Genomic DNA, 12650 nt, shown 5'->3' on the forward strand with positions numbered 1-12650 from the left:
AATTACTTTTATGAATTGAGATAGCTTTTAGAAAAAAATACAAGAAAATTAAGTTTAATAACAGGAAAATTCTCATGAGTATTTGCAAAGTAGAAAAATAAACTCAAGTTCTGCAAAATCACCATTTGTATGTAACTGTGAGAGAAAAATTTATAGATAACAGTGAGTTGCAAGTGATCTGGGTAACAGAATCATGCAGAGGATATGAAAACAAGGATATTGTCAGCATCCATAAATACATTTCCTGGATTAAATGTTTGGAAATATGACTAATTACTCTGTATCTTAATGAGATAAGAGGAAGAACCCTGAATCTTCTCAAGTCCTATGTACTAGGTTCAGCAGTGCTTCTAGAAACATGACTGGGGACATATTCATTACTTAGTCCTGGCAGCAGTTCTATGAAGCAGAGATGATTTGCTTATAAGGAATCTGGGAATTAGAAATGAAATCAATGCCCTTAAAAATGCATAGCTCATGAGAATTAAAACTCTGAAGCCAGGTGTGGTGGCTCACGCCTGTAATCCCAGCACTTTGGGAGGCTGAGGCAAGCAGATCACAAGGTCAGAAGTTTGAGATCAGCCTGACCAACATGGTGAAACCCTGTGTCTACTAAAAGTAACAAAATTAGCCTGGCGTGGTGGCATGCACCTGTAATTCCAGCTACTCGGGAGGCTGAGGCAGGAGAATCGCTTGAACTCGGGAGGTGGAGGTTGCAGTGAGCTGAGATCACATCACTGCACTTTAGCCTGGCTGACAGAGTGACACTCCATCTCAAAAAGTAAAAAATAAAACAACAACAAAAAAACAAAAACAAAAAAACCTTCTGAATTCAGCTACAGCTCTACCTTAGTCACAAGTTCATGCTCTTTCTAATACATCACATATAGATTTGCCAATATCTAGTAATTCAAATCAAATCATCAACAGCATCTTTGGTTCCTCCCCATCCTTCACCCTTTACACTCAGTCAGTCACCAAATGCCCTCTACTCTTTCTCCTAAAAATATCCCCAAATGTATTTGTTTCTTTATAAACTTATCATTTCATGTGTCTAGCCACTGACTTCATTCCTGCAGATAAATCTAACAGCCTTTTAACTTATTTCCTTGTATCCACTTTTGCCTCATTTCAGTTCATTCTCCATATGACAACCAGAGTAATTCGGTAAAAAATCACACCTGATCACCGGCCTCCATTGCTTCTGTGTCTTCCAATTATTGTTGGATTAAAGCTGGAAATCTTTAACATGACCTGTAAGACTTCCATGAACTGCACCTTGAGTTGCTTTCTTCATTTCATGCCACTTTTCACGCTGTTCTGTATACCTCGATCCCATGTGATGTTTTCCCTTCACGTCCTCTTTTCTCACTGAGCCTGTCTATTTTCTCGTGGTGGAAGTGAGCCTCTTCGTCATCTCACATCTCTTAGCTATGCTTTTTCACTTGGCTTTCAGTTCTCAGCTACTTCCTCAGGGACTCTGACTTTGACCTCCTGGTCTCAGTTAAATCCCCTTGCTATGTGCTTCTGCAACACTTTGCACTTCTGTATTTATTTTATCACATTGGTTTTTACTCATATAAAACTCTGAGAGGAAGGTTATGGCTGATGTCATCCCTGTTGGATTTTCAGAGTCCAGGGTGGTTTCTCGTGGTGATCAAGTCTCAGTTGAGACATGTTGATGGCTATGATGAACATTAAAACTCAAAATATATACATGAAAAAGAAAGTTTCTCAAGTGGGCATTCTATCTCTCAATGTTACTTGAATACAATATTAATATTGGTGAAATTACTTATGGGGGATGCAGTAGAATCTTCAGACTTGGATGACTATGTGGCTTGGAGTAGACCAGATGACTACAGTACCTTTCTAATTCCGAGTTCCCCTGAGAATCTGGTAAGGTCCCAGGAATCCATGCCTAAGGAAATCCACTCTGGTCCCATTATTGTAAAGACATGTGTATCAGTATAAGTTAATGCTGAGGAGGGGAAATTATTGGGGCATATATGATTTTTACTTATGCATTTGACAATAAATTATTTCCATAAATATTTATTACATAAATAGTATGTTCAAACATTGTACAAAGCATTGAATAAAAACTGGCAAGGAAGATAAGCATGGTTTCTTCCCTTACAAAGCTTAGATTTTCCTGCTTTATTTCACATCAGATCCAGGTGTGATCAGAAGACATTCGTGCATTGGTTGGATGGCTATGTGTAAAGTAGCTCTGCACTAGGAGTGGTCAAATTTACCTTCAATAAATGATTAGAGGTCAATAATAATAGCTGTGTGATATAAAATACAATTGCCATGCTAAAATAGCCTCAAGAAAGAATAGCATGTGCTTTACCTCATCATGCACACAGAAATACCTAATTGAAATATTAGAGATGGTATAAAAATTCATTAATTATAATTTTATATGCATGTAACAAACAATCTTTTTTGTTTTAATGATTTAGGTACATGTCACTGTGGCAGGTGTAAGTGTGATAATTCAGATGGAAGTGGACTTGTGTATGGTAAATTTTGCGAATGTGATGATAGAGAATGCATAGATGATGAAACAGAAGAAATGTGTGGAGGTATGTATACTGACTCTAGAAATTAATAAAAGTATCTGGTTTTTCACCTATTTCATTGTTCTTCTATCTATACATCAATTTCTATGCTAGATGTACTAATTCAATTTAAACCTATGTTTATCTGAAAAATATTTCACATAAGGAAGGTGAGACTGTGGCCTTAAGGGTAGACTAGTACTTTTTAAATGCAAAGCCAAATTGTCCCCAGAGGAGAGCTGTGTCATTCTGGCAAGAGGCCAACTGCATAGCTCTGAAGTAGTCCTAGTGGAATACCATCTCCTCTGCTCACCTTAGCCACTTTTATTCTCCTTTCTCCTTCTCTCTTAAGTGTATATTTTTCTTTCTTTCTTTTTCCCTTTCTAAAACATGAACCTTTAGGTAGTCTCATGTCCTACTGGGGACATTGAAGGTCAACAGGATTATTAGCCTAGAGTTTACCTCCTCATCTCTGTCCCTACATATTTAGATAACATTTTCCTTTTCTAGTATCACCATTACTCCATTCATTTTTCTGTTGTACCAGTTCTTGCATATTTGCTGGTGACAAATTCTGCAATAATTGCTTTACATTCATTATATTTTGCTTCATAATTTCACTCTAGGATAAGAATTGTGTTTATCCATATAGACAGATTTTGGAACCTGGGACTTGGATAAATTAGGTTACGAACCCAGGTTCAGTTCACCAATGATAGTAGAATTTAGGCTCATGTCTATGTGACGCCAAAGTCTGTGTTTCTAATGCTTCACCACTCACGACTGCATCAGTGCCTTGGAGCTCAGAGCTCCACAAGAGGAGTCTCTCCTCAACATTTGCAGTTTTCATCTCTTCTGCTCACCAACCTGCAAGTCTGTGCCTGGAGTTTCCATTTGCAACCTTGACTGGCATAGGAAAAGGAAAGTAGAAAGTAGTGAGAATCACTCGGTTTAGGTAAATTCTTCTCTGCTATGATTAAACTTATATTTTACTCCTATCTGATGGGATTCCTGTTGATGGAATACTGCTCTGCATGCAGAAATGGCAGTTTTGGAAGTATTGCTTTTCTGGAAGAATTAGAGCCCAGTGGGGCCAGGTAGAACCAGAGACCCCTGAGAAAGTGTGACTAGCATATGACAAGCTTTTTCCTTTGTTTACATATCTGTAGCTTCCATTCCTCTGAATCATCCAAATATATTTATTTTCGGCCTGGTTGGCCCTTCCTCCTTGGTCTCCTGGATGCACAACCCACCTGGATAAACCAAACACCGAAATCTTATTTTCATTTTTCCAAGTCAATGACCTAAGCTAGATGCTGCTCAGGTAATTCTCTCCTAAAGGGATCAGTCCAAAAATAATTAGATCAGTTAGACAAATTCATCCACAAATATTATGTATTTGTTCTCTAGATGTTTAGTTTCCAATTACTACAGATGAAGGAAAAAAAGGAAGGGAGCATACTTTAGGGCCAGTCTGTGGTTTAGACACCACCAAAGCGGAGTCTATTTGCATGTATAAATAGAAAAATGTAACTTGAAACAACACAACAGAAACTGTTTAACTTTCAACCTTTCTAGCTGTCATTTCCATTTGTTTGAGGCTTAAGCAATTTCATGGTGCAAAGTCTCTGACCAAGGACACCAGCTCTCCAGTAAACACCCTCTGGGGGTGACATTGCCTGGGATTGTAAATCTTTCCATGTGTCATTCACATGAAACCAATCTGCTGAGAGATGGTTCTACAGTTCATCAGTGAAGCAGGACAAATAGAGATTTTCTTGCTCTATCAGTTTGCACAAAGCAAAGAATTATGTTTATTATCTGGAATGTGTATCGTCCTAAAGCACACATTTTAATCTCAATTATTCAGATGTGTCCTGTTCAGTATTTTTGTTTGAGTTATGTGGATATCTGTTTAATTTTCCATATCTGCATACAGGTGTATTGTTACATAATTTTTGCTTCCTTATTTACCTCTAACTCAAAAGTTTCTTAGTAAAACCCTAATTCAATACTGAATTGTATAAATATTTAAAGAATTTGGATGTGAGAAATATAGAATTTTGATCATTTGTTAATATAGTAATCCTTACATATGTAGCACCTTCTGTATAAATTTTCCGAAATTACAGAGAAAATAAATCCTGTAATCTAAAAAGGTGATTGAGTCTTACAAACATGACTCCTAAAGAAAGCAATCAGTATACATTATTGCTTCTTTTTCAGTGTAATCATTGAGTTCTTGAGGCCTGTGTTATATCACTAGGATATGATTTAATTGTGTGTGCAAGTAGACACCATTTTAAGTTCATCAATAAAATGTATAGATTAAATTGCTAATTAAATCACTTGGCAGCCTTTGTATTTGCTTAAGTAAACAAATTTAAAGTTTAAATTCATTGTGGAAATGGTCATTGATTGTTAGGTTAAGAAGTGATTTTCTTTGAATATCCCAATTATAACTTATTGAGACAAAATACATGGCACTGGGTCCCTGTCTCTTTCTCTCTGTCTCACTATAGCACTCTTTCTGTTCATTGTTCATCTCTCTGTCTCTGTCTCTTGGAGGTATGCCTTCTTGATGGAAGTCTCATCTCCTGGACATGAATAGCATAGGAGACCAGAATATTCTGTTGTATTTCCTGCTTCTTATTTGAGTTTTACAGGTCCTAATGATGTTCTTGCCATTGGCCAGAGATACCATAGTGTTAGAATGATAAATATACTTTGAAGATAATGAAAAATAGTCTCGTAATCAGTTTTGCATAGTCTTTTGGGAATTTTGGCTTTAAGAGAAGAGAGATGGAAAGAACAAAAGACTTTAACCATAGACTGATGAAACACAAACTCCTGTAACACAGAGAGAATAGACTGAAAACAAAACAAGAGCAAGGACATACATTTATGCTTAGGTGATATAACTACAAAGATGATATTTTGGGATAAATACCACCTTTGGGGAATTTGCAGAAGGATTGCTAGACATGGATGAGAAAAGCATTGATGTGATAATTTACTACAGATGGCTTGGAGGCAAGTGCAGATGAGCAGGTAACAGGTTACACGGAGGTGGGAGCTGAAAGGAGGGCATCTGGACACAAAATGATGAGTGTCCTTACCTGTCATTTGTATCCTCTTGACAAGTAGAATGGGAATTTGATTGTGAAGACGAGGGTCTGTGGTGTTTTATTTGTCTAAATGATGATTAAACATGGACTAGGCTGAAAACCTGTCTCTTTCACATGGTGGAACACAATAGCTTGTGAGACACAGTTGAGAGTTGAGGGAAAAGATGAAATACTTCTTCCACTTTAAAGAGTTGTTTGACCATTCATAATGTGTATCTCAGTAAATATGCACCACTGGTTTCTCAATAGTTGATTTCAAATGAAATATTTTAATAACAAATTCAAGAAATGTCCTTAGAGTGAATGCTCACATCTATTTGGGTTCAATGCATGCATTTGAGATGGAAAAGTAATAGACTCTCATGGTCATTCATGTCATTTCTTTAAAAATACTTTTAATCAGCTCCCTGTCTAGGCCAAGTTAAAGGGCACTTTGCTCTTTTTGTATAATTAAGCAGGTATAAGCACAACCATGATGTGTTTGGAGAAACTGTATAATTTGATTATTTTAGGCAAGGAATGTAGAGCTTTGACATTATTTCAGAAGGCAAAAATGATCACAAAGAGATAGAAAGTTAATTCTGCTTGTGAAAGTTGCTTTTTTCCTCACTGTATAAAATTCATTTTGGGTAAAGGCCATGGGAAGTGTTACTGTGGAAACTGCTACTGCAAGGCTGGTTGGCATGGAGATAAATGTGAATTCCAGTGCGATATCACCCCCTGGGAAAGCAAGCGAAGATGCACATCTCCAGATGGCAAAATCTGCAGTAACAGAGGTGTGTCATTCATACATGTTACTACATAATGGGGAGGCAAACAAAGCTTTTAATTGTTAACACTTCTTTTCTCTGTATTTCCTCTAGTTGGGAGGAAGTTGTCTTCTAATCATTTACTTTGATATAAATCAACATTTACTATACCAACAGTCTTTTCTGTCTTGTCTTTTATTGAGTAGAGGAGAGAAAGATAAGAAACTTGCTGTCATTCTTTAAGCTTCACTGAACAGTTAACTTAGGGACTGTAATTTCTTTGGCGGCCCTCCAGAAATAGCACGGTACAGATAAAAGGCAATTCTTGCGGATACTTCTGTTAAATGTCTCTTGACTAACAGAACCAACTACAGCATGAGCATCTAATTATCCAGAGAGCATTCAGAAAACCCTCGTCTTAATTATGAGTAAATGGAAGGCTTGGTTGAAATGCAGAATTGATATGGACTAATTTAACTTCTGTATGCAATAATAAAACTGTGATATTGAACACAATAGCTATGGAAAGTATGTATCCAACAGCCATATGAAATGTAGACTGACTTTACAAAGGAGTTTAACAAATACAGTAATACTGCTAAACTGTAACTTAAAGGTAGTTAAGTAACTGTTGATATCAAATCAAACGGATTAAACACAGTTTTAAAATTCCTTGAAGATACTTAAATTTCCCTTTGCTGTAGTGATAAAGAGAGCCATCCTAAACTTTTTATTGCCTATTCAATGAAATTAAAAAGTGAATATACTTCTTCTTTAAAACTATACAAATCTAGATAGCTGGAAAACTTTTTTTCATTTCTATAAATGAATGATGCATTTTAATAACCATAGCATACCATCTTTTAGAAATTGACATGGAGAAGTAAAATGTGCCACATTTCTTTACATAGAGAAAATAAATTAAAAAATACAGGAACTTGGAGCAAAATCATAAAGTCCTCTCTTTATGGGGACTAAATCTTACTATATATCATTCTAATTTACCTTATGCTTTCTTTTCATATATAAGGATGTGTTTTCTGCTTAAGTCCTTTTGATGCAGTAGGGTTCACACTCACGTTTGTAAGTATATGAAGCTTGAACTGTGGTACTGTGGAAAATGACTACTCAGCTGTCAATGAGAGAGAGGTGGAAAATGGAATTGGTTGGGCTGTGGATTAAATCAAGTTCTGCAGCAGAGTTATGTTGGCTGTTGGAGACACGTCCTTCAGAAACATACTCTAAGCCTCCTGCCTCCCACTTCCCTGTACTTGGAGCATTCTGACCTGGAGATCTGGCAGAGGCAGAATGAGAAGCGTCTTGCCTAAGTGAAGCTCTCAGCTTCTGAGAATCAGGGATACATGAAGACAGGGCAGAAGTGGGCGCTGAGATGAGTCTTTTTTTTTTTTTTTCTTAAAAGGTGATGCTCCTCTCTACCCTGAAAGCATTTCTGTATCATTGCATCCGTAGGTAACAGAAAGACGCTGGTCCCCATACACACCTATCTTGCCTTCCTTGATCCCCACCTTCAAGGACCAAAAAACCAATGTTGCAGACACAACTGTTAATAGAACAAATGTCCTCCATGCCCACCTGGTTACTGAGTTTCATATTGGACCCCTTTACACGTGGCTGAGAAGCTGCTGCTTTGTCATATCTGCATGGCTCCTAGTCCCTATTCCTCCTGACCAAACCCATTTATCCTATTATGAAAACAATGCATATCCATTTTCAAAAATCTAGGTACTAAAGTAGAGTACACAGAAAAATAAGAAAATGGCCCATAAGCCTAACATCCAGGTATAACCTCCTTTTACATTTTGGTACATGAGCATTCAGTCTGTATTTATTTATTAAAATTCACTTGTGTGGCTGCCCTATCCCTGTATTTCCTTCTTATTAAAGAAAAAAATTGAATCATACTGTACATGCTGATTTGTAATTTTACACTTTTATTTCATGATATATGTTGCTTATTTTTCCATGTTTATGGAGCAAAAACCTAATTATTACTCAGTGATTGCGTTGTAGTCCATGATATGTGTGTACCATTACTGCGCTCGTTCTCCATTGATCAATATTTTAGTCACTAGTAGTTTTTTAAAAACGTAAATACAACTATATTTTATATTTCTGAGCACATACTTGTGTGTACTTTTTCTTTCTGTTGGGTACATTAATAAAGTGAGCTATAAAGCTAAATACTAACACCGATATAAAAAGTACCCCATCTCTACTAAAAAATACAAAAATTAGCTGGGCGTGGTGGTGCATGCCTATAGTCCCAGCTATGTGGGAGGCTGAGGCAGGAGAATTGCTTGAACCTGGGAGGCGGAAGTTACAGTAAGCCGAAATCATGCCACTGCACTCCAGCCTGGTGACAGAGCGAGACTCCGTCTCAAAAAAAAAAAAAAAAAAAAGTGCATATTGTAAAATCACTACCCAGAAAGTTGTACCATTTCGTATTCAGAGCAAGAAAATGCCCATTGTCCCACACCTTTACCAAGTCTGGATTCAAGCAATATTTTTCACCTCTGACAATCTGACATACAAAATAATTACCAATCATAATTGTTTTGAAGATCTCCCACTGCTACCTGCCTAGTAGTAGTCAATTGAGTGATAAACATTTTTCATGTTTATCATAATTTCTGTATGAAATTTCCTATTGTTCTTTGCTTTTCTCTATTTCAGATTGGGAATATTAATTCTTTATATATTGGATCCTAAGACTTATTTATATGTTTTTGAAAGTGTTCTTTGTCTTTTTAAATTGTTTTTACATTTTAAAAATAATTTATTGAATTATTGTGTGAATACCAAAAAAAGTCTACATAATCATGCAGCTCTTTGAATTTTTACCAACTGAACACAGCCAGGTAAATCAGATCAAGAAACAAACTACTTGTTTCACCTTTATCAGTCTTTTTTTTTTTTTATAGTGTTTTGTTTCCAACCAAAATTTTCAACTTTTATGGAAGTTTTCAATTTCCTTTTTTAGTAATTGTGCTTTGGAGGTTTTGAATAAAAAGTTTAATTTTTATTCTGTGGTTTTGTTTTGTACATTTAAATCTTTAATCCAAATTGTGTTTTGGTGTTTTTGAATAAAAAGAGTTTAATTCATATTCTATGGTTTTATTTTGTACATTTAAATCTTTAATCCAATTGATACTTATTTTGATATAAGAGGTAAGAAAAGGATTTACCTTTTGTTTCTATCAAATGATTAGCTGGTTGCCCTAAAGACAGTTACCAATAATCCACACAAAGTAAATATGATTTACAGTTGGGCATTTCCCTCTGCAAATCTGCAAATGACCAAGTTTATATCTCTCAATCTGATCTCCTCTATAATCTGGGCTCATCTGATCTAGCAAACCTGACTTCTTAGTCTTTTTTTAACATGCACTTCAGGGTCCCTATGCCCATCCCCACCCTTCTGTGCTTAGTCTTGTTTCCTTGACTTTCCCTTAGTTCTGCCTCCAATGTCTCCTAGAACATCTCCTCGAATCCCTATATATCCAGTCCATCCACTGCTAATTGCTCCAACCCTCATTGATCCTCTCCTCCAAATTCTTATAGCATTCATGTCTTAGTTTACAAAATGTTAGCACATTGTTTTTAGTGTTTGCTCATTTTTCTTTCTAATTAGCTTTCCTTTTGCCAAATAGATTGCAAGCTTCTTGAGGGAAAGGATTATAACTCATATAAATTGTTTTAGTATTATCTTTGAAGGAAACTAACACAATGCTGACACATTTCACCAACTCACATATTTATAGACACAGATAATAACTTGTTTTATTTATTAAGGAATCTCTACTATCAATATCAGATGGTGTATTTCCTTTTTAGAATATTTTTATCTGAATATATGTGTTTTTCAAGTACAAAGTAAGCAACAGAAAATGATAAGCAATATGTGAAATGCTTTCTTTCATGATTTTTCTTGACTGGATTCTTTCAAAATTCTTCTTCCCACCCAGGGACTTGTGTGTGTGGTGAATGTTCCTGCCACGATGTTGATCCGACTGGGGACTGGGGAGATATTCATGGGGACACCTGTGAGTGTGACGAAAGGGACTGTAGAGCTGTCTATGACCGATATTCTGATGACTTCTGTTCAGGTAAGGGCTCTTTCAATTCCTGTTTTTCTGGAGGGGGAGGTGGGGATTGTTAATGGATAAAAGAAAAGCAATTAGAAAGAATAAATAAGACCCACTGTTTGATAGCACAATAGGGTAACTTGTCAATAACTTAATTGTGCATTTTTAAGTAATGTAAAGAGTATAACTGGATTGTTTGTGACACAAAGGATAAATGCTTTGTGTTGCAAAGAGAGGGGATGGACACCCCATTCTCCATGATGTGCTTATTTCACATTGCATGTCTGTATCAAAACATCTCATGTACCCCATAAATACATGGATCTTCTGTATACCCACAAAAATTTTAAAAGTAAAGAATAAAAAATTAAAAAAATACGTTATTTCCCTGTTTTCAAGATTTCTAATTCTCACAGACACTGTAAAAGAAACTGAATGTGCATTTTAAAGTATGTTATATTTGCAGTGCTCCTACTAGTAACTTGGAAAACCTCCAGAGAATTCACAAAGTTGGCAAAGACTAGAGACAAGAGTGCACCCACTCTTTTAAAATTGGTGTAATTCCTCACCTGGGAGAACCATTAGCTCTAGAGAGCTACTCAGCTCAACTCAGACTACAAAACTAGCAGAGCTGTCGACAATGAACAGTTACCATTAGGACAGCTATATTAATCTATTACGAAACAGGGTAATACAGTGTGCAGCATTATTTCGTGCATTAATTCTTTGATAGGCTTTATACTAAATTTATTCTGCAGTATAGTCTATAATTGAATATCAGTTAGTAGATTCAAAAATTTTTGACTGTGCTGGGCGTGGTGGTTCACGCCTGTAATCCCAGCACTTTTGGAGGTCAAGGCAGGTGGATCACAAGGTGAGGAGTTCGAGACCAGCCTGACTAACATGGTGAAACCCTGTCTCTACTAAAATTACAAAAATTAGCCAGGCATGGTGGTGTGTGCCTGTAATCCCAGCTACTCAGGAGGCTGAGGCAGGAGAATCACTTAAACCTGGGAGGCAGAGGTTGCAGTGAGCAGAGATTGTGCCATTGTACTGCAGCCTGGGCGACAGAGCAAGATTCTGTCTCAAAAATTAATAAAAAATAAATAATAAATAAATTAATTTGACTGTAAACACTATGGAGCAGATACTATCTGTTAGGGACTGAGTGACATCTGGGCTCCTGGTTCTATCCAGTGAAGGAGACAACCATGATATTTGACTTCATGGAGTTTGCAATCTAAATGCAATGCATAAGTTGCGTAATGTAATAGGACAAAGAAAAAGAAAGCAGTGAGAAATCTATCTGAAAGGTATCATTTAGCGAAAATGGAGTTACAGATTTTCAATCCAGTTCTATTTGATAATCCATAAGGTAGAGACACACACATATGCATCTTGTTAAGCTTGACTGCCTGATTGGTGCATGCAGATGGATAGAAACTCCTCTGGTCTCCTGAAAGTTTGCCAGCAAAGGGAGATAAGAGAGCTGCCCCATTTAATTATGACTGTGCAACTTCAAAGGCTTCTGCAGACTGACTGGGGAAAGCCTGCTGCTAAAAATTCCCATTGCAGAAGGATTTCCCTCTTCTGATAATCTCTTGTGCTCCAGAGGATTTCCCAAATATTTTGTGAACATTATTCTCTTGAGGTTATTTTTTTCTATTATTCATTATACATGCTTGTGTTCTTCATTATCATCGCTACCAATACAGTGGTAATAAAAGAGCTCACGACTAGTGAGTGGCCTCTGTGTGCCAAACAGATGATGAGAACGCTGGGGAGAGGTCTGCCGGACATTTTAATTAGGGTGATGTGGCTCTTCGCAGTGGTGGTGATGTAGGCCTCATGCAATTGGATCATAATACTCGTGTTTTTTTTGTTTTGAGATGGAGTTTTGCTCTATTGCCCAGGTTAGAGTGCAGTGGCATGATCTTGGCTCACTGCCACCTCCGCCTCCCAGGGTCAAGTGATTCTCCTACCTCAGCCTCCTGAGTAGCTGGGATTACAGGCGCATGCCACCATCCCTGGCTAATTTTTGTGTTTTTAGTATAGATGGGGTTTCACCATGCTGGCCAGGCTGGTCTCGAACTCCTGACC

The 12650-nt window shown here is 36.9% G+C and overlaps 1 protein-coding gene across 3 annotated transcripts in view; it reads left to right on the forward strand.

The window, feature by feature from the left end:
• ITGBL1 (integrin subunit beta like 1) overlaps window positions 1–12650 on the forward strand; it is a 277370-nt gene that overhangs the window by 111589 nt on the left and 153131 nt on the right. For all 3 annotated transcript variants that reach the window (XR_010340881.1, XR_010340882.1, XM_012440932.2), the window contains exons 4-6: window positions 2469–2591; window positions 6331–6471; window positions 10431–10571. Coding sequence is in view for 1 of the 3 variants with exons in the window: in XM_012440932.2 (XP_012296355.1) it covers window positions 2469–2591; window positions 6331–6471; window positions 10431–10571 (405 nt within the window). In the remaining 2 variants the exon portion in view is untranslated. The remainder of the gene's footprint in view (window positions 1–2468; window positions 2592–6330; window positions 6472–10430; window positions 10572–12650) is intronic.

The sequence above is a fragment of the Aotus nancymaae genome, unplaced genomic scaffold (assembly GCF_030222135.1).
Source record: "Aotus nancymaae isolate 86718 unplaced genomic scaffold, 86718_ANA_hifiasm-v0.15.2.pri h1tg000161l, whole genome shotgun sequence".
Taxonomy (NCBI): domain Eukaryota; kingdom Metazoa; phylum Chordata; class Mammalia; order Primates; family Aotidae; genus Aotus; species Aotus nancymaae.